Source organism: Plecotus auritus (assembly GCF_963455305.1).
Source record: "Plecotus auritus genome assembly, chromosome: 6".
In the NCBI taxonomy this organism is placed as follows: Eukaryota; Metazoa; Chordata; class Mammalia; order Chiroptera; family Vespertilionidae; genus Plecotus; species Plecotus auritus.
In genome coordinates this window covers 169270564-169290261 of record NC_137773.1, presented here as the reverse complement: position 1 = coordinate 169290261, position 19698 = coordinate 169270564, and the positions used below count along the sequence as shown (strand labels likewise).

The following is a 19698-nucleotide window of genomic DNA, read 5'->3' as shown; positions in this document are numbered from 1 at the left end:
TGGGCCCTTCCTGTGTCTCACCCGGCTGCCTCTCTCGGGACCCTGGCCCGAGGGTCGGTCCTGCTGTCACCACCTTCCTGCATATTTGCACATTGCTCACCTTCCTGAAGGGGAGGACTTATCCAAGTTGCAGGTACCTCAAGCACGTCGTTCTCTTCCGAGGGCCCGCTGTAGACTCTCTTAGACAAGGGACTATTAAAGCACAACTCAGCAGTGTCTGTATTCCCACAGTCCCTATTTTCTCCCCATGGAGATCCCTCCAATTTCTCCCATTTTTCATGGAGAGGAGCGCTGTCATTTGTACTTGTGATAAACCCTTTAATTTTCGCTAGTTTCTTGGTCCTTTAACTGTTCTTGTGCACTACATGCCCCACCGCTTACGTTGCCTAATCATTTTAAGTGTTGGTTTTTGAAGCTAATTTTGAGCTGATCTGATGCATCTCAGTGAGTGGTATGCATAGTAATGAGGAGAAGCCTATGAAGATTGAAGAAATTGTGAACTTTTGGTGTTTGAGCCTTCCAACAACAACGCTTGTAGCTGTCAATAATAATTCTCTTCTGATGTGTTTGTTGTTTCATTAACCTTTTATGTCAGTTATAACACTACCTGAAAACCTCCTTATGCTCTCTTGTTCACCTAAAAATGTTCCTTTTCCTCCACTATTTTTAAAACATTTTTATAACATATTTTTATTGAATTCAGAGAGGAAGGGAGAGGGAGCGAGAGACAAAAATATCAATGATGGGAGAGAATCATTGAACGGCTGCTTCCTGCATGCCCCCCACTGGGGATGGAGCCGGCAACCCCAGCATGTGCCCTGACCAGGAATGGAACCATGACCTCCTGATTCACAGTTCATGCTTAACCACTGAGCCACACCGGCAGGGCTCCTCCACTACGTTTAGTATTCAGGGGATATTAGCATACAAATTGGTACATTATTGGACCACAATGTTTTATGATGCTTTCTGCACAACCACAGTATTTGTGCAGCACCTCTGGACTCAAGCAAGAGAATTGATGCCTGTGGTATATTAGTGCAAAGTGGTGTAAAGGACTATTAAAGGACCCTGCCTTGTCTATGCACATCACTTTCTAGAAGTGATGGGAGCAAGGGTATTCACAGTGCCCCTTTGTGATGCTGGTGATGTCCATGGGGAATTCTCCCCCTCCTTTAAGTTTGTTAGCAAAGTTGAGGTTGATGACTTCCCATCTAAGCACCTCTCGCATTCCCAGCAGCCCAGAGACCTGGAGCATGAAGTGGGAACGTAGGGGCGGAGAGAGCCCATGCAGTGCTCTCTGCAGCTCTTACCTTTGTACTATGGAGGTTTTTCCTGGGACACCTCAAAAAGAAATGCAATGCGCACTCTTGGTTGCCCAGAAGGACCTCCCCTAGTGCCTAACCTCGTGGTCCTCAAGGAAAAGTCAGCCAGTGGCTGTGATAAGGAAAGAAAAGGTGGGAAAACAAACGGAGAGGCAAGTCATGTGTTTGAGATGGAAATATTAGTGGCAGAGCTATGTCTTCACACCTTTATGGTGAAAGTATTACATATGTCCCCCTTTTTTTCCCCCCATTGACACCCCTGCCTCCTGCCCCAGGCCTCCACCACCCTGTTGTCTGTGTCCTTGGGTTATGCATACAAGTTCTTTGGTTGATCTCTTCCCACTTCCCCCAACCCCCTTACCCTCGCCCGCCATCCCTCTGAGATCTGACATGCTTCTGTATCTCTGGATCTATTTTTGTTCAACAGTTTATTTTGTTCATTAGATTCCAATATGAATGAGGTCATGTGATACTTGTCTTTCTCTGACTGCCTTATTTCACTTAGCATGATACTCTACAGGTCCCTCCATGCTGTCTTAAAAGGTAACAGCTTTCTTTTTTACTGCTGCATAGTATTCCATGGTGTAAGTGTAATATAACTTTTTTATCCACTCATCTACTGATGGGCACTTGGGCTGTTTCCAGATCTTAGATATTGTAAATTGTGCTGCTATGAACATAGGGGTGCATACATTCTGATTGGTGTTTCAGGTTTCTTAGGATATATTCCTAGAAGTGGGATCACTAGGTCAAATGGCAGTTCCATATTTAATTTTTTGAGGAAACTCCTTACTGTTTTCCATAATGGCTGCAGCAGTCTGCATTCCCACCAGCAGTGTACTAGGGTTCCCTTTTCTCCACATCTTTTCCAGCATTTGTCATTTGTTGATTTGTTGATGGTAACCATTCTGACAAGTGTGAGGTGATACCTCAATGTCGTTTTAATTTGCATCTCTCTGATGATCAGTGACTGCGCATTTTTTCATATGTCTCTTGGCCATCTGTATGTCTGCTTTGGAGAAGTGTCTATTTAGGTCCTTTGCCCATTTTTAAATTGGATTATTTGTCTTCCTTTTGTTAAGTTGTATGAGTTCCTTATATGTATTTTTTTCAGTTTTTTATTTCAAGAAAAAAACTTTTAATAAACCTTAATATTTCAAGAAAAATGATCTTAAATTTAATAATGTTACATGCAATAAACATTAATATCTCAAGAAAATTATTTTAAATTATATTTTGGATATTAACTCTTTATCAGATATATCATTGCCAAATATGTTCTCCCATACAGTGGGCTTTCTTTTCATTTTGTTGATGGTTTCTTTTGCTGTGCAGAAGCTTTTTATTTTGATGTAGTCCCATCTGTTTATTTTCTGCTTAGTTTCCTTTGCTCTAGGAGTTGTATTTGTATACATATATTGCACTTTTAAATACCTTTAATGACTTTTTATCTTTTTTTCTAGCTGAGTTGCGCAGTATGACAAATTGTCAGTCTAACCAGCCAAGGTAAGGAAAAATCTTGCTAATGAGATTGGGGAGGGTTCTTAAAATAATAATGTAGCATAGTAAAGGATACTTGAAACAAAGGGTGCTTGTTTGAGAATTAGGCTTGGTCTTGGCTACCTGGAAATCTGGAAGAAATCACATCTCCCCACCCACTGCCCTCTCACCTTCCAGGCTAAAAGTTGGAATCAGTATCTCCCATTTTGTTATAGCTTCTCAGAGGGAAACTAGAGACAAGCAGTGCACAGAGCTCCTTGGAATCAACTCGCTTTGAGTTGATTTCAAGTAAAGGCTTGTGAAGATGACTGTCCTGAAGCAAACCAGTAAAGGGAGTGGGTCATGTGGGGCTCTTAAAAGAGGTCAATGTAAACGGGGTAAATCTTGGTTGGGAACCTCTCAGTATAGAAACATTAGAGGCAGTGTGAGCCTCAGATCCATTTTCAGTTTTCTTCAGTAAACTCAGCTGCTACATGTTTTGTCTTTAGTAATGAAGGTGATGCCATCAAAGTTTTTGTGCGAATTCGTCCACCTACAGAGGGTTCTGGATCAGCTGATGGAGAGCAAAATTTATGCTTAAGTGTGCTCTCCTCTACGACTCTCCGGCTGCACTCCAACCCAGAGCCCAAGACCTTCACTTTTGATCATGTTGCCGGCATGGACACCACTCAGGTAATGATCATTTTGGAATTGTAACTTTCCTTTTGGAAAATATAAGGTTCTGTTATTTGTGAGGATTTTGTTTCTGGTCTATTTAGTTTGATAGGTCTCAGATGAGGAAGCTCAGACAGTCCATAAATATTTTAAATTTAATTTTATTAAATACTTTTTCTTCCTTTATTAAACTTCGTATCAGAATGGCAAGCCTGCTTCACTGTTTCTCTCCATCCAGTGAAGGTGTACTTTTCAGAGCCACTTGGGTGATTGATCAAAGTACTGTTGATCTGCCTAATCTAAGAAGAGGTCTTAGCCAGCCCTGGCAGCTTTAACAAACATATCATAGACTAGGTGGCCTAAACAAAAAATATTGATTTTTAATAGTTCCTGGAAGTTGGGGAGTCCAAGATATCAAGGCCAAGAGATCCAGCCAGTGTCTGGTGAGGACTCACTTCCTGGCTTGTAGATACCTGCCTTCTCACTGTCCTCACTGGTGGAGAGATGGAGGGGCAGGGCAGAGTAAAGGAGAGAGAGACCTAATTACCTCTCAAAGGCCCATCTCCATCACATTGGGGATTAGGGTTTCAACATAAGCATATTTAAATTGATTTTAGAGAGGGATGCGGTGGGGGTGGGGGGGTGGGCAGCGGGGAGAACATTGATGGGAGAAAGAAATACCCATCAGTTTGCCTCCTGGACGCACCCGACCCAGGATTGAACCTGCCACCTATGTGCCCTGACCAGGACTTGAATCTGAAACCTTTCAGTGTATAGGATGATGCTCCAACTGACTGAGCAACACCAGCCAGGACTAAGCACACAACCTTTGTTGTTATATTTTAGAATGCAGCTTAAGAAAAATTTTTTATTTTTATGAAATGTTAACATATTTGGTGCTTACATTTGTAGGAGTCTGTGTTCTCAACTGTGGCCAAAGGCATTGTGGAATCTTGCATGAGCGGGTATAATGGCACCATCTTTGCATAGTAAGTTGCTGACTGTTGTGTATAAGGATACAAGGGTACAATAACAAGTGCTTCTGTTCATTTCCTATTTTCCTATGGCTGATGTAACAAATTACCACCAACTTAGTGGTGAAAGAGCACAAACTGATTATCTCACAGTTCTGTATGTCATGAGTCTAACTCAGCTTTACTGAGCTAAAATAGAGGTGTCAGCAGGACTGTGTTCCTTTCTGGAAGCTCCAGGGGAGAATCCATATTCTTCACTTTACAGGCCGCTCACATTACTTGGCTTACAGCTCCCTTTTTTATCTTCAAAACCAACAACATGAAACTTCGTTTCTTCTTAGTCACATCACCGTCTAACTAAAGATGAGACACTTCTCTAATTTTAAGGACTCATGTGATTAGATTGCTCCACCTGGATAATCAAGGTAGAGGGGATTAAACTCTACCTCCTGGAAGGGAGAGTATCTACTTAGATTATAGCGGGTTCTCAAATAACATCATTTAGTTATAACTTTGATAAGATACTGTAGGAACTTAACTCTTGTTTATATTGATTAGCTTAGGGTAAAATTGGTTTCGTTATAAGTCATTTTCACTTAAAGTCATCGAATCTATTGACAACATTAGGTGAAGACTTACTGTATTTGGAATTAATGTAAGGAAGATTCGTCTTTTCTCCCCCATTTATTTATATATATGGTATGGAGGTATGTATGTTTATAGTTTGAGTTATAATTCAGCACTATATTTTATTTATCTTTTTGCTTATTATAAATATTTTTCTCTTTTCCGAATCCAGCACGGCTAGAGAGTGGTCCGGTTCCTGAGTAGGGGTGACGGGGGATTGAGAAAATGAAAGAGACAGACACAAATACAGTAGGGAAAGCTGGGACTGGGTGGGACCACTGCCCTTTGATGGAGAGACAGGGACCCAGAGCCAATACAGCACATTTATTTTATACAGCAAACACCAGGAAGTTTTACTAAAGCCCAAGACAAAGGAGATTATGTGCATTCTTGTGGGTTCTTCGTAATCGTCACTTCTGGGTGGGCCCAGATAATCATGTTTGTTCCTGGGGCTTGGCTGGATTTAGATAATGAAACCCACCCCCTGGCGCCTGAGCTGAAGGTCAGGCTGACAGCACACCTGCCTCTGACAAGATGTGTTTCCAGGACTTGGCTCTGCCAACGCCACTGGATTCAGCTGACAGTAATTAAAGAAATGCTCATGTGCCTTCCCAGGCGCTCTCTACAGCTCATACTGTTCTAGTTGGCCATGGGAGCTATTTGAGGTTGGTTTCTACGTCTCATTGAGATGTCACAACCTTTTGGGTTTTTTAGCACTTGCCTACTTTCTGGTGCTACAAGAGGCTCCTGGCTCATCTTGTATTTTTCCTGTCCTAGGCCTAGAATCAGCCATTTTGCCAACGTGCCCTGATTCCTTTTCCTGGAGAGTGGTATTTAGGAACTAAGATCTGGCACTAGGTGTGTTTGTTGCTACTGGAATATCATTGCCTCTAGGCCTTCTCAGACAGAACTAGGTAATATATATACTAAGTCATGTATATACAGATATATCTATAGTTGTTGTTTTACATATCCATTTGCATCTATATTAAGCTAAACAATAGTTCATACTGATGTCTCTGACTCTAATCCCAGGGTTTAGAATTCACGTGGGTTCATTCTAGAATCCAGTGAATCCACAGGGCTCATTCTATTCTTGTTTATCTGTAACTGTCCTTGCTGACGGTGAGAAACCTGGCTCCCACCTTCTCTTATCCATTTATCGATTTGTTCAACCCCAGTACACATGGAAAGCAGCTTCAGAATTGTTAGCCTGTATCCCTGTGAAAAATTCACTGAGTACAATGGTTATGTATAGATCCTTGTATTTTTTTTTTTAATTTTATTGACTTCAGAGAGAAGGGAGTGGGGAAGAGACATCTATCTGGTTGATGTGTTTTGCTTCTTCATTGAGTTTGCATACTTTCAAGTTCACCCTTTGTAGTGTACAGTTAGTTGAATGTGTTTTGACATATGCAGACAGTCATATAATTACACCCAGTACTGAAGAGAACAGTTCTCATTCTTTGTCCCTTCTGTAGTCAGCCATTCTCCCTTCTCACATCCAGGGTGTACTAATATTTTTTGCTATTCCTATAGTTTTGGCTTTGTAGAGTGTCATATAAATGGAATTATACAATATGTAACCTTCTGGATTTGGCTTTTTCTTTTTTTTTTTTATTTAATAAATCTTTATTGTTTAGATTATTACAATTGTTTCTCCTTTATCCCCCCTTAGCTCCCCTCCACCCGGTTCCCACCCACCCTTTGCCCTTATCGCCCCCCACACTGTCCTCATCTATAGGTGTACGATTTTTGTCCAGTCTCTTCCTGCACACCCCATACCTCTTTCCCCCTGAGAATTATCAGTCCACTCCCTTTCTATGCCCCTGATTCTATTATATTCACCAGTTTATTCTGTTCCTCAGATTTTTTAATTCACTTGATTTTTAGGTTCACTTGCTAGATATGTATTTGTTCATAATTTTTCTCTTTACTTTTTTCTTCTTCCTCTTCTTAAAGAATACCTTTCAGCATTTCATATAATACTGGTTTGGTGGTGATGAACTCCTTTAGCTTTTTCTTATCTGTAAAGCTCTTTATCTGACCTTCCATTCTGAATAATAGCTTTGCTGGGTAGAGTAGTCTTGGTTGTAGGTTCTTGCTATTCATCACTTTGAATATTTCTTGCCACTCCCATCTGGCCTGCATAGTTTCTGTTGAGAAATCAGCTGACAGTCGTATGGGTGCTCCTGGCTTTTTCTTTTTATTAGAATGCATTTAGGTTTCATCTATGTTGTTACATGCATCAATCATATATTCCTATAGGGTTTTTTTTCTGAAAAGAATTTTATTGTATGGATGTACCAGTTTGTTTATCTATTTCCCCGCTAAAGGATGTATTGGTTGCTTCCAGTTTTTAGTGATTATAAATAAAATAACTAAAAATATTTGAATATTGAAGTGATGATCCTGAATTTCTAAATGTTGGCAAGCCTTAAAATATTGCTAGAGATTTAATGTTGGAACATAAGCTGGAGGTCCAGAAAGCATTAAGACACCTTGGCAGTTATACAAGATGAATTTTAGTGTTATTTCAGATTCATTTCTTAAATAGAAATATAATTTATAGTGTAACTATTTTTTTTTTTAATTCTCACCCAAGGGTTTTTTACCCAATTGATTTTTAGAGAGAGAGTGGAAGGGAAGGGGGGGAAGGGAAAGAGAGAGAAGCATTGATGTGAGGGAGACACATTGATCCGCCTCCTGCACCCACCCCAATTAGGGACTGAACCTGAAATCCTGGCATGTGCCTTTTTCGGGAATTGAACCCTCAACCTTCCGGTGCATGGGACTACACTACAGCCAACTGAGCCATACCAGCCAGGGCTAAAATTGTGTGTGTGGTTTTTTAAAAAATATTTATTTTTTTATCTCAGAGAGGAAGGGAGAGGGAGAGAGAGACAGAAACATCAATGATGGGAGAGAATCTTTGATTGGCTGCCTCCTACACGCCTCACACTGGAGATTGAGCCTGCAACCCAGGCCTCAACCGAAAATTGAACCATGGCCTGCTGGTTCAAAGGTTGACGCTCACCCACCGAGCCATGCCAGCCGGGCAAAATTACTTTATTTTTAAATAAAACATTTCAGTATCTTAAAGGAAGAATTTAGGAAAGGAATTACTGCATTATTTAAAGTAGCAAAAATTGGAAACACAAGTCCAGTTTGTTCTGGTTAAATAAGTTGTGATACATTGAAGAATACTAATATTATACAGCTAAAAAACATGACGTAGATCTCTACTGACTCAGGAAAATATCTGAGGTAAAATTTAGGGGGCGGGGGGAACAGATTGCAGAGCAGCCTTTAGAACTTCATTCCAATGTTGTAAATAAAAACTACATGAAAGCTCTGATGGCTGTATTTGTATAAGTCAGAAGCATTTACCAGACAACAGTGCTTAGCTCTTAGTGGTAAAATAGAAGAGGAATAAAATGGGTCATTCACATTTACCTAATGTAATTCAAAATAAGAAAGAAAGTCAGCTCTTTGTGGGAAAAATTCATACACGAGTACACCATATTAAAGTAGGAGGGTGGCCGGAACCGGTTTGGCTCAGTGGATAGAGCGTCGGCCTGCGGACTCAAGGGTCCCGGGTTCGATTCTGGTCAAGGGCATGTACCTTGGTTGCGGGCACATCCCCAGTGGGAGGTGTGCAGGAGGCAGCTGATCGATGTTCTTTCTCATCGATGTTTCTGACTCTCTATCCCTCTCCCTTCCTCTCTGTAAAAAATCAATAAAATATATATTAAAAAAAAAAAAAAGTAGGAGGGTGGTCTTCTAAATTTCATGTGTAAAATAATATCTAATATTCCTTTTACAGTGGACAGACTGGCTCGGGGAAAACGTTTACTATGATGGGTAAGTAAATTAACGATTAACATTTGCTGGCTTAGTCTACTCTTTCTGTGATGAAAGCACCTAGCACATTTTTGGGAAAGCATAATTTCTATACATACATCATGTTGACCTCATAAAATTAGGGTTATTTCCCAGGCTTCTGTCAGATTGCCGTTCCCATGAAAGCAAAGTCAATGTTTGTAGCTCTGTTCCCAGCTCAATGCCTAGCACAAGTAGGTGCTTATAAACCACCTTTAAATTGGGTTTACTGACTTTCCATATTTATATGCCTGTCTAACCACTACCGAGATCCAGATTCCTAGTCAGCAACTATCTCCACCCCTTCCCCTGAAGTCTGTACTCTATTACTCAGACTTCTGTCATCATTAGTTTTGCTTGTTTTGGAACGTTTACAAGTGAAACTTTACTGTATGCACTCTTTTATGTCTGGCTTCTTTCAGCATCGTTTCAAGCAAATCCCCAGTGTGGGTGGGGCGTGCAGAAGGCAGCCGATCAATGATTCTCATCATTGGTGTTTCTATCTCTCTTTCCCTCTCCCTTCCTCTCTAAAATCAATCAATCAATATATATATATATATACATATATATATATATATATATACACACACACATATATACTTATATATTAAAAGTATGCTTAATATCTTTGTGTTATTTCACAGGAAAATGTTATAAAATTACCTGCACACTCTAATATTATTTGTGATCTTTGTTCATTTACTTGCATTTTTCTGCCTCTATGATATATATTTTTAAGGTACACTTTACAAGGACTGTTTCAAATATTCCAGTTGTAGCACACCAAGATAATGATACTATTAAAAAATTTTTCTGTGTCATTCTTCTATATAACAGCCTTTTGTTAGTTCTTTTGGTCTCTAAGGCATATTAAACTAATATTTATCAAAACTTCAAGATCTTTTCTAGCTACTTATTTCCCTCGGTATATATATAGCTATAGCTTGAATTAGTATTCTGCAAAGTCCTGCTATTTACATATCCGCTCACATCTTCCTCTTTCCCCAATGTTAACAGCATAGAGAGGAGTATTCTGCATTTTTCTGACTTAATAGAAATCTTTTGAAATATTTCTACAGTATCTTTCTTACCAGCTGGGCTTTTACTGCCCAATTTAAAAAATACCAGCTAGCTCAGTTGGCATGGCTTAATGATTGAGTGTCGACATATGAACCAGGAAGTCATGGTTCAATTCCAGGTCAGGGCACAATCCCCAGTAGGGGGGCATGCAGGAGGCAGACTAGATGAGTCTCTCTCATCACTGATGTTTTACCTCTCCCTCTCTCTTCCTCTTTGAAGTCAATAAAAATATATTTTTAAAATTACCAGCTAATGCTAATTTTTAGTAATAGCCTTTGAGATAGTTAATACCATTAATATCCCCATTTTATAGTTAAAAACTCTGAGAGAAGGAATAATTAGTCTATAAGCCTATGGCTAGTGTATATAGGTCAGCTCATGAGACCCAAAGTTATTTGTAACATGTAAAGTACATTTGTTTGGTATTTCTGCTAATTTTGGTACCTGGCAGGAGTGAAAATTACAAGCTTGGTATTTAGATGGTTTTTTAAATTTACTAGACAACTATTTTTTTAAACTTGGTTAGTAGTTATTGTGGGCATTTCTTACAGTGCCATTGATAGGTTTTATTGCTGGATCTCTCATAGACACAAATTTTAATTGTTTGGAAATTGATTATATAATGTGTCAACTTATTTCTGTGTAAATTGCCTTTGTGTTGTCATTTTGAAGAACTCTTATAATAGGAACAAAAATGAACAGCTCTGTATTTTTCCACTTTTTAGGACCATCTGAATCTGATAATTTTTCTCACAACCTGAGAGGAGTAATCCCACGAAGTTTCGAATATTTGTTTTCCCTAATTGATCGTGAAAAAGATAAGGTAAAACACTGTAACAATAAAGCAATTCTATTTTGAGAAGTTAGCTACTAGTCATGATACATAGAGATGGTTGTATTTCACAGTTTGTACAGGTAGTGTGGTATTAGAAAACTGTTGATTCTTAAGATAAAATTAAGGATTCTGAGTTTTATTTTCAAAAGTTTTTAGTTTATAAAATATGCATCATCCATGGACCCAGATTGCTGGTTTGAAAGAAGGAAGAATGTAGTGCTTCTTAGGCTTTTAGATTTTGAAAGAGGAAGTGTGAAGAAAATCTGAACTGAGGAAACAGAGGTTCACTAAGCTCTGTCTCTTACCTGTTCCTAGGCTCACAGTTGCTTGCAGGTGTTCCTAGATCCTCATGACATCCCATAGTGAGAGGCCCTTCGTTACTTCCATTGCAGCACATGTGATCTCCTTGCTCACATGTGGTTTGGCTCCATCCTCCTGGGATGTGGGCTTCCCTCCTCCATTGGCTGCCAGGTTGGGCCATTCTCATGATGTGTTCTTTAGCTTGGTGATTTTCAGGCTTAACAGCCATTAGTGTTCTGTGTTTTAAGGAGTCTGACATGTAACATTGGTTTGCCATTTATTCCTTTTCGGAAACTGTCCCTAGCCACTACAGTTAGACACACACATTGCATGTCAGCAAAATGTTTAGTGCTATGCATTTCTGTGGTTGAAAATTCTGTAGAGAGGCTTTTAAAATATTTGTTGTCTTTTAAAGTATATAACACTTGCTTCAAGTAAAACTTTGTGAGGAAGTCCAATATATAAGACAGATAAAAATAAAATTGCCTCCCTACCAGTTTGGCTCAGTTAGTAGAGCGTCAGACTGTGGACTGAAGGGTCCCGGATTCAATTACGGCCAAGGGCACATGCCTGGGTTGTGGGCTCGATCTCCATTGTGGGGCGTGCAGGAGGCAGCCAGTGAATGATTCTCTCATCATTGATGTTTCTATCTCTCACTCTCCCTTCCTCTCTGAAATCAATAAAAATATATTTAAGCCGAAACCGGTTTGGCTCAGTGGATAGAGCGTCAGCCTGCGGACTGAAAGGTCCCAGGTTCGATTCCGGTCAAGGGCATGTACCTTGGTTGCGGGCACATCCCCAGTGGGAGGTGTGCAGGAGGCAGCTGATCGATGTTTCTCTCTCATTGATGTTTCTAACTCTCTATCCCTCTCCCTTCCTCTCTGTAAAAGATCAATAAAATATATTTTAAAATATATATATATATATATTTTTTAAAAAATGAAATTGACCAACTGGACTGCTGAATTCCCATCTCCCGGTCCTGATTTTTTCAGCACCTCTGGAAGGGCTCCTGGGACACAGTGATGCTGCTATAAAATATAGTGATATGTTGAAACTAGTTACCTAGGTTTATTAGCTGACTCTTAGGTATCTTTTGTGGTGTAAAGGATAAGATTGTAGAAATTTTACACTTGTGAAGCAAGTGAAAGATTAATGCTCATGAAAGATAGGGATGAATGCATAAAAGTAATATATCTAAACCAGGCTTCTCTTTTACAGGCTGGAGCTGGGAAGAGTTTCCTTTGTAAGTGTTCCTTTATTGAAATCTACAATGAGCAGATCTATGACCTACTAGACTCTGCATCGGCTGGACTATACTTAAGGGAGCACATCAAGAAGGGCGTTTTTGTTGTTGGTGCGGTGGAGCAGGTGGTGACCTCAGCGGCTGGAGCCTATCAGGTATCTGGCCTTGAGCTTTGTGATCCTTAGACACCGTAGCATGCCATGAAATGCACCTTGATCGCAACAAAAGCAAGAATTGAGCTACTAAAAATATTTTGAAGAGGCATAACAGAATGTTCATGAGAGGAAAAGAAAACAGAATATGACAGTGTTTCATACTCCCCTTAGTTAAAATAGAACTTTGTGACTTCTGATTTTGCACTATTTTGGTGCTATTCATTCCAACCAGGCACTCCTAAAACCATACTGGATCACACGGGACATTTCGTAGAGTCTGTATTTCTTTAGTGGTTCCTCCTGGGAGTTGCTCCGTTGAGGAGCTACTGGGATCTCTGCTCTCCAAACCAGCTGTACATATTATGACCGTACTACTCAAAATATAGTTCTCAGACTGTGAGTATCACCTGGGAGCTTGTTATAAGAATCTAAGGCCCTACTTCACACCTATGAAATCAGAAGCTGAGTCTTAACAAGATCCCCAAGTGATTAGTATGCGTATTACAGGTTGAGGTGTTCTGCCTTATGGGGTAAGACCCAAAATCCCATTTTACAAATAGGTGATTGAGCTGTGAAAAGGTTGGACTGGCCCCACGCCAAACAACTAGTGAGTAATAGAACCAAGGATTGACCTCATGTTCATCTGATTCCAGAGTCTCAGACTGAACCTTCATGTGTCCTCCTTGCCATAGGGAATAGGAAGAGAGAACAAATACTTGGTGGACCCAACACGGTGACAAAAGTGGGGGTAATGCCGGGGTGATATCCAGCATCTAGAAGGGTTCAGGAATCTGGAGAAGATGCTGCATATAAAGAGACTAGAAATCAACACTAATAAAAGAGAAATATGCAAATTGACCATACTTCTGCCAACCCACCAGCCAGTCAGGAGTGAGTATGCAAATTAACCCAACAAAGATGCCAGGTTAATTTGCATACACAGGCACAGAGCGGCGGGGACGCCTGCTATGAGGGAGAGGGCGGGGGGTGGAGGGAGCTACAGGAGTGGTGCTCTGGCGGGGAGCGAGGACTTGTGGGCTCCCAGGCATCTGGGAGTGAAGCCAGGGGAAGGAAGGCCTATTCTTGCACGAATCTTCACGCAACGGGCCTCTAGTATAATATAAATTTGTAATCTATGGGGGAGCCAGAGGAAGCTTAGCTGTAGCTAAGTTCTCTCTATCTCTGTACCCAGGGCTCTTTTTTTTTTTTTTTTTTTTAATATATTTTATTGATATTTCACAGAGAGGAAGGGAGAGGGATAGAGAGTTAGAAACATCGATGAGAGAGAAACATCAATCAGCTGCCTCCTGCACACCTCCCACTGGGGATGTGCCCGCAACCAAGGTACATGCCCTTGACCGGAATCAAACCCGGGACCCTTCAGTCCGCAGGCCGACGCTCTATCCACTGAGCCAAACCGGTTTCGGCCCCAGGGCTCTTTTTATTCCCACATTTTGCCCTATAGCAAAGTAGATATACATATCAAAGGTAAGGTTTAGTATACAGTAGGCATTGTCAGGTTGGGGGAAATGCCCTCGGCTGTACAGCTGTTTGGCCAGCAGGAGGCAATAACGTAAATTGAAATGCCCTCAGCTGTTTGGTAACAGGCAATAATATATGCAGATCTTTAGGTTTGGGGAAATGCTTTCGGCCATTCCAGTAGGCCAGTGGTCGGCGAACCGCGGCTCGCGAGGTTTGCCGCTCTTTTGACTAATGAGTTTGCCAACCACTGTCATATACTACCCTTTACCTCTTTGCACACAATATGCTACAATTGCCTAATCCATACAGCTTCCAACTACACGGTAACATTTAGTCTAGTCCAGTGGTCGGCAAACTCATTAGTCAACAGAGCGGCAAACTGCGGCTCGCAGCTCATGAACCGCATGTGGCTCGTGAGCCACGGTTTGCTAACCACTGCCCTAGACTATGAGAAAGCTAGACAAGATGAACCTCAATGTGATCTTCATGCCCCCATGCTGGAGGCTAATTCTAGCAGGTCATAAATGCAAGAGTTCATCAAAAGGTTGGTAGACCTTGAGCCTTCAGCAAGGGCTAAAGATACATATTATTTCCTACTGCAGTGGTCGGCAAACCACGGCTCGCGAGCCACATGCGGCTCGTGAGCCATGGTTTGCCGCTCTGTTGACTAATGAGTTTGTCGACCACTGGACTAGACTAAATGTTACCGTGTAGCTGGAAGCTGTGAGGATTAGGCAGTTGTGGCATATTGTGTGCAAAGAGGTAAAGGGTAGTATATGACAGTGGTCGGCAAACTCATTAGTCAAAAGAGTGGAAAACCGTGGCTCGCAAGCCGCATGTGGCTCGCAAGCCACATGTGGCTCGCGAGCCGCAGTTTGCTGACCACTGGTCTAGGGAAAGGAAGGGTTCAGAGGGATTTTGTGATTTGCATTCAGTTAACGCAAATAGAGAATGGCAAAACCAGTTCTAGATCCTTTGCCTCTGATTCCATTTGTTCTCTTTCCATAACACTGAGGGGACAAAAAGGAAAATACCTTGCATATATTCCTTGATGGACCAGTATTTTTTCTCACTACTTTTTATTGTTTTTCTATTGATGTTTGTGACTGTTGTGACCACTTGGAAGTTGTGATGATCTGTTTCTTTTTGCCCAGGTGTTGTCTGGAGGATGGAGAAACAGGCGTGTGGCCTCGACATCAATGAATAGAGAATCCTCGAGGTCTCATGCAGTCTTCACGATTACAGTAGAGTCAATGGAGAAAAGCAGTGAGACTGTAAATATACGAACCTCCCTACTCAATATGGTGGATTTAGCAGGATCTGAAAGGCAAAGAGACACCCATGCAGAAGGGGTGAGGTTGAAGGTAAGAATGGAATTATGGTCTTCAGTTGAACTTGTGTGTGAATTCTCATAGAAATCAATACCCAGCTAAGTGTTGTGAGGGCTACAAAGGAATAAGAAGTTGTAAAAGATATAGACATTTTTGTTGTAGGACAGTAAACATACATAGGACGAGTTTGTCAGCAGCAAGGGTATTTGAATTCATTCCAGGAGGGATTATACAGTATAAGTGGTCACAGGGGTCAGAGGAAGCAGGGTGTGGCATGGACTGCTTAGAGCAGCCGTGGGCAAACTACGGCCTGCGGGCTGGATCCGGCCTGTTTGGCTGTTCTATGCGGCCCGTGGAGCCGAAAGAGCACAGGGTTCTCTTGCTCTCCCCTCCGCTCCTTTACTTTGAATTTATATTAGTTCACACAAACACTCCATCCATGCTTTTGTTCCGGCCCTCCGGTCCAGTTTAAGAACCCATTGTGGCCTTCGAGTCAAAAAGTTTGCCCACCCCTGGCTTAGAGGAAGCATGGGAAAGAAGTAGCTCATGAGTTGTGTTCTCAGAGGGGTCAGGATCTGGACAGGGAGAAAGGAACAGGGATACATGCCACACTGGGGGACATCTTAAGGGTTATTGTGGACAAAAAGTGATTGGGCAGAGAAACCAAGATGGCGGCATAGGTAAACACCTAAACTGCTGCCTCGCACAACAATTTCAAAACTACAACTAAAAGACAGAACGGACACCATCCAGAACCACAGGAAAGCTGGCTGAGTGAAAATTCTACAACTAGAAGGAAAGAGAAAAGCTCACAGAGAATTGGAGGTACGGCAAAGGGGCTTTGTGCGCGCAGAGAGGAAGGGCGGCTGAGAGCCTGGCTGACTTTCTCTGGCGGAAGGGGGAAGGAAGCCTCCGACCGCACTGAACCCCAGTTCCGGGCGAACCCTTGGGGACCCACGCTCTTACGGGGGGAGTCTGGACTCTCAGGCGGAGACTCGAGCTGGGAAAGGCAGAAGTCTGAAGGAGCACGCGGGCCAGTGCACACAAAGGCTGCGGAGGTTGCCACAGGCTTTCCCTAGTGGAAGGGAGTCAGAGGATCCTGACTGCACTGAGCCCCCGTTCTGACTGCACTGAACCCCAGTTCCAGGCGAGCCCCTGGGGACCCACGCTCTTGTGGGGGGAGTCTGGACTCTCAGGCGGAGACTCGAGCTGGGGAAGGCGGAGGACTGAAAGCGCACATGCGCGCAAGGGCAAGGCTGACAGGAAGCCAAGACTGAGAGTCCACCCCATCCAAGCTGAGCACAGAGGCTATTGCAATTTGGCAAGTCTAATCCTATAAGGCTGTCTCCAGCACCGAACTTCTCCCAGCATAGACACAGCTGATCCTTACAGCCAACTGGCCCGGAGGTCAATTCTTCCCAGTGATACCAACAACAATAAAGACTTAATTACAACAAGGCTGTACACACAGTCCACAAAGGGGTGCACCAAGAGTGTCCACCTCAGGTTAACTGGGGAAGCAGACCCACTGGGCCATATTGGAAACCTATCACAAATATCTACCTTACCAACTCAGGGAATCAGTGAAAATGCGGGGTCAAAGAATCAGATCACAAACGAAAGAAATGGAGGAAAACAAACGACTGGATATAGAATTCAAAACCACGGTTATAAGGCTTTTCAAGAATATCCTAGAAAAGGCCGATAAATATAACGAGACCCTCGAAGATATGAAAAAGGACCAACTAGAAATTAAACATACACTGACTGAAATAAAAAATATTATACAGAGACCCAGAAACAGAATAGAGGAACACAAGAATCAAGTCAAAGAATTGAAATACAAAGAAGCAAAAAACACTCAACCGAAAAAGCAAAAAGCAAAAAAAAAAATCCAAAAAGTTGAAGATAGTGTAAGAAGACTCTGGGACAACTTCAAGCGTACCAACATCAGAATTATGGGGGTGCCAGAAGAAGAGAGAGAGCAAGATACTGAAAACCTATTTGAAGAAATAATGACCGAAAACTTCCCCTACCTGGTGAAAGAAATAGACTTACAAGTCCAGGAAGCCCACAGAACCCCAAACAAAAGGAATCCAAAGAGGACCACACCAAGACACATCATAATTAAAATGCCAAGAGCAAAAGACAAAGAGAGAATATTAAAAGCAGCAAGAGAAAAACAGTTAATTACCTACAAGGGAGCACCCATACGACTGTCAGCTGACTTCTCAACAGAAACTATGCAGGCCAGACGGGAGTGGCAAGAAATTTTCAATGTGATGAATAGCAAGAACCTACAACCAAGATTACTCTACCCAGCAAAGCTATCATTCAGAATTGAAGGGCAGATAAAGAGCTTCACAGATAAGAAAAAGCTAAAGGAGTTCATCACCACCAAACCAGTATTATATGAAATGCTGAAAGGTATTCTTAAAGAAGAGGAAGAAGAAAAAAGTAAAGAGAAAAATTATGAACAACAAATACATATCTATCAACAAGCGAACCTAAAAATCAAGTGAATTAAAAACCTGAGGAACAGAATAATCTGGTGAATATAATAGAATCAGGGGCATAGAAAGGGAGTGGACTGATAATTCTCAGGGGGAAAGGGGTATGGGGGGTTCATGAAGAGAATAGACAAAAATCATACACCTATGGATGAGGACAGTGGGGGGGAGGTAAGGGCAGAAGGTGGGGTGGGAAATGGGTGGAGGGGAGTTATGGGGGGAAAAAGGAGAAATAATTGTAATAATCTGAATAAAGATTTATTTAAAAAAAAAAAAAAAGTGATTGGGCATTTCAGCATAGGTCAGTGGATGGGTTGGGTTGGTGGTTTAAGGTGGCATAGATCATTGAGGATGAGTACCTGACCAAGTTTGCTCTCAGCTCTCCAAACACTGAGAAAAATTTTGAGTGATTTCATGCAGAAAGCCTGTTCTATAAAAGTGTTCCGGAACTGCCAAGTTCATAAGGAGAAAGGGCAACTGTGCTGTTTCATACTTCAGGGGGTTCAGGACCTAGGCCTAGGCCAAGTTTTCAGCCTTCCCTATCAATTAATGTAAAACCATTACAGTGATAAGGTGCCACTGATTGTTTTTCCTTCACATGATTTTTGGGTTTGAATACTAAAATCGCTGTGTGTGTCAAATAGGAAAAGATTAGCGGATAGTTGAGGACATCTTTTTGCTTAAAAGTTAAGTTATCCTTAATGTTCCTGACTTGCCTTTCCATTCAAAATTGTCACCCTGCTGGGTATATTTTAATTCAATACTAAAAAGAAACCAGTGCACCTACACTTTTGTCCTTTTCCCTGGTGCCTTAGGAAGCAGGTAACATAAACCGATCACTGAGCTGCCTGGGCCAAGTGATTACAGCCCTTGTGGATGTGGGAAATGGAAAACAGAGACATATTTGCTACAGAGACTCCAAGCTCACCTTCTTGCTCCGGGTAAAGTACATCATTGGGCTCCTGGGCGCTTCTTTTGGTTATGCGCACTATGGCTGATAGTTGGATATTTTCTCAGCCTTGGTGGTAAGAGTGTACATTTTCGTTGTTTAAAAAAGGTCTTATTGTTTCTCCCCTGAAAATGTGTACATTCATATCATTAAACAGGATTCCCTTGGAGGTAATGCCAGGACAGCCATAGTCGCAAACGTTCATCCTGGATCCAGGTGTTTTGGGGAAACCCTATCAACACTGAATTTTGCTCAAAGGGCCAAGCTGATTAAAAATAAGGTAAAATGCTGAGTACAACTAAAAATAAGGTAAATTAGAAAAATACTTATGCTTGCAGTATCTCACTTTTGTAGCTTTTTATGTCGCTGTGAAAGTTTAACTCTAAGCAAGATTTCTACTTCATCTTTCCTAGCCTTCTGTACTGCTCATGTAATTTGAGACCTAGATTGGGTCTTATGGTTGTTATTGTTTGCCGAGTTTTTTCTTAAGGGAAGGCAATGTTTTACCTTTGTAATTAGGATTGGAGACTGAATTTATGTACCTAAACCATGCTAGCAGACCTGTGTGTGTTGGTGGGTGGTGATAGGGATTCACCCTGAAAATAATTTGATGATGTTGACAAACCTTGTCTTTCACTTTGCCTATAACTGCAAAGATTCTCCATTTTTTCTTTTATACAAGAAGCTCTCTTCATATTCATGTACACCACTGGCCAGAAACTCCTGTAAAGGATCAGGTGGTAAACATTTAGTCTTCCTGGACTGTGTGGTCTCTGTCCGGATTACTGACCTCTGCCTTGGTAGAGAGAAAGCAGCCATAGATAGTATGTCAGCACATGGGCCTGGCT

The 19698-nt window shown here is 41.6% G+C and overlaps 1 protein-coding gene across 1 annotated transcript in view; it reads left to right on the top strand.

The window, feature by feature from the left end:
* Window positions 1–19698, top strand: part of KIF15 (kinesin family member 15) — a 55199-nt gene that overhangs the window by 401 nt on the left and 35100 nt on the right. The window contains exons 2-10 of the mRNA XM_080673202.1: window positions 2789–2831; window positions 3314–3497; window positions 4392–4468; window positions 8907–8944; window positions 10768–10865; window positions 12399–12578; window positions 15215–15424; window positions 18717–18842; window positions 19008–19130. Coding sequence (XP_080529328.1) covers window positions 2789–2831; window positions 3314–3497; window positions 4392–4468; window positions 8907–8944; window positions 10768–10865; window positions 12399–12578; window positions 15215–15424; window positions 18717–18842; window positions 19008–19130 — 1079 coding nt within the window. The remainder of the gene's footprint in view (window positions 1–2788; window positions 2832–3313; window positions 3498–4391; window positions 4469–8906; window positions 8945–10767; window positions 10866–12398; window positions 12579–15214; window positions 15425–18716; window positions 18843–19007; window positions 19131–19698) is intronic.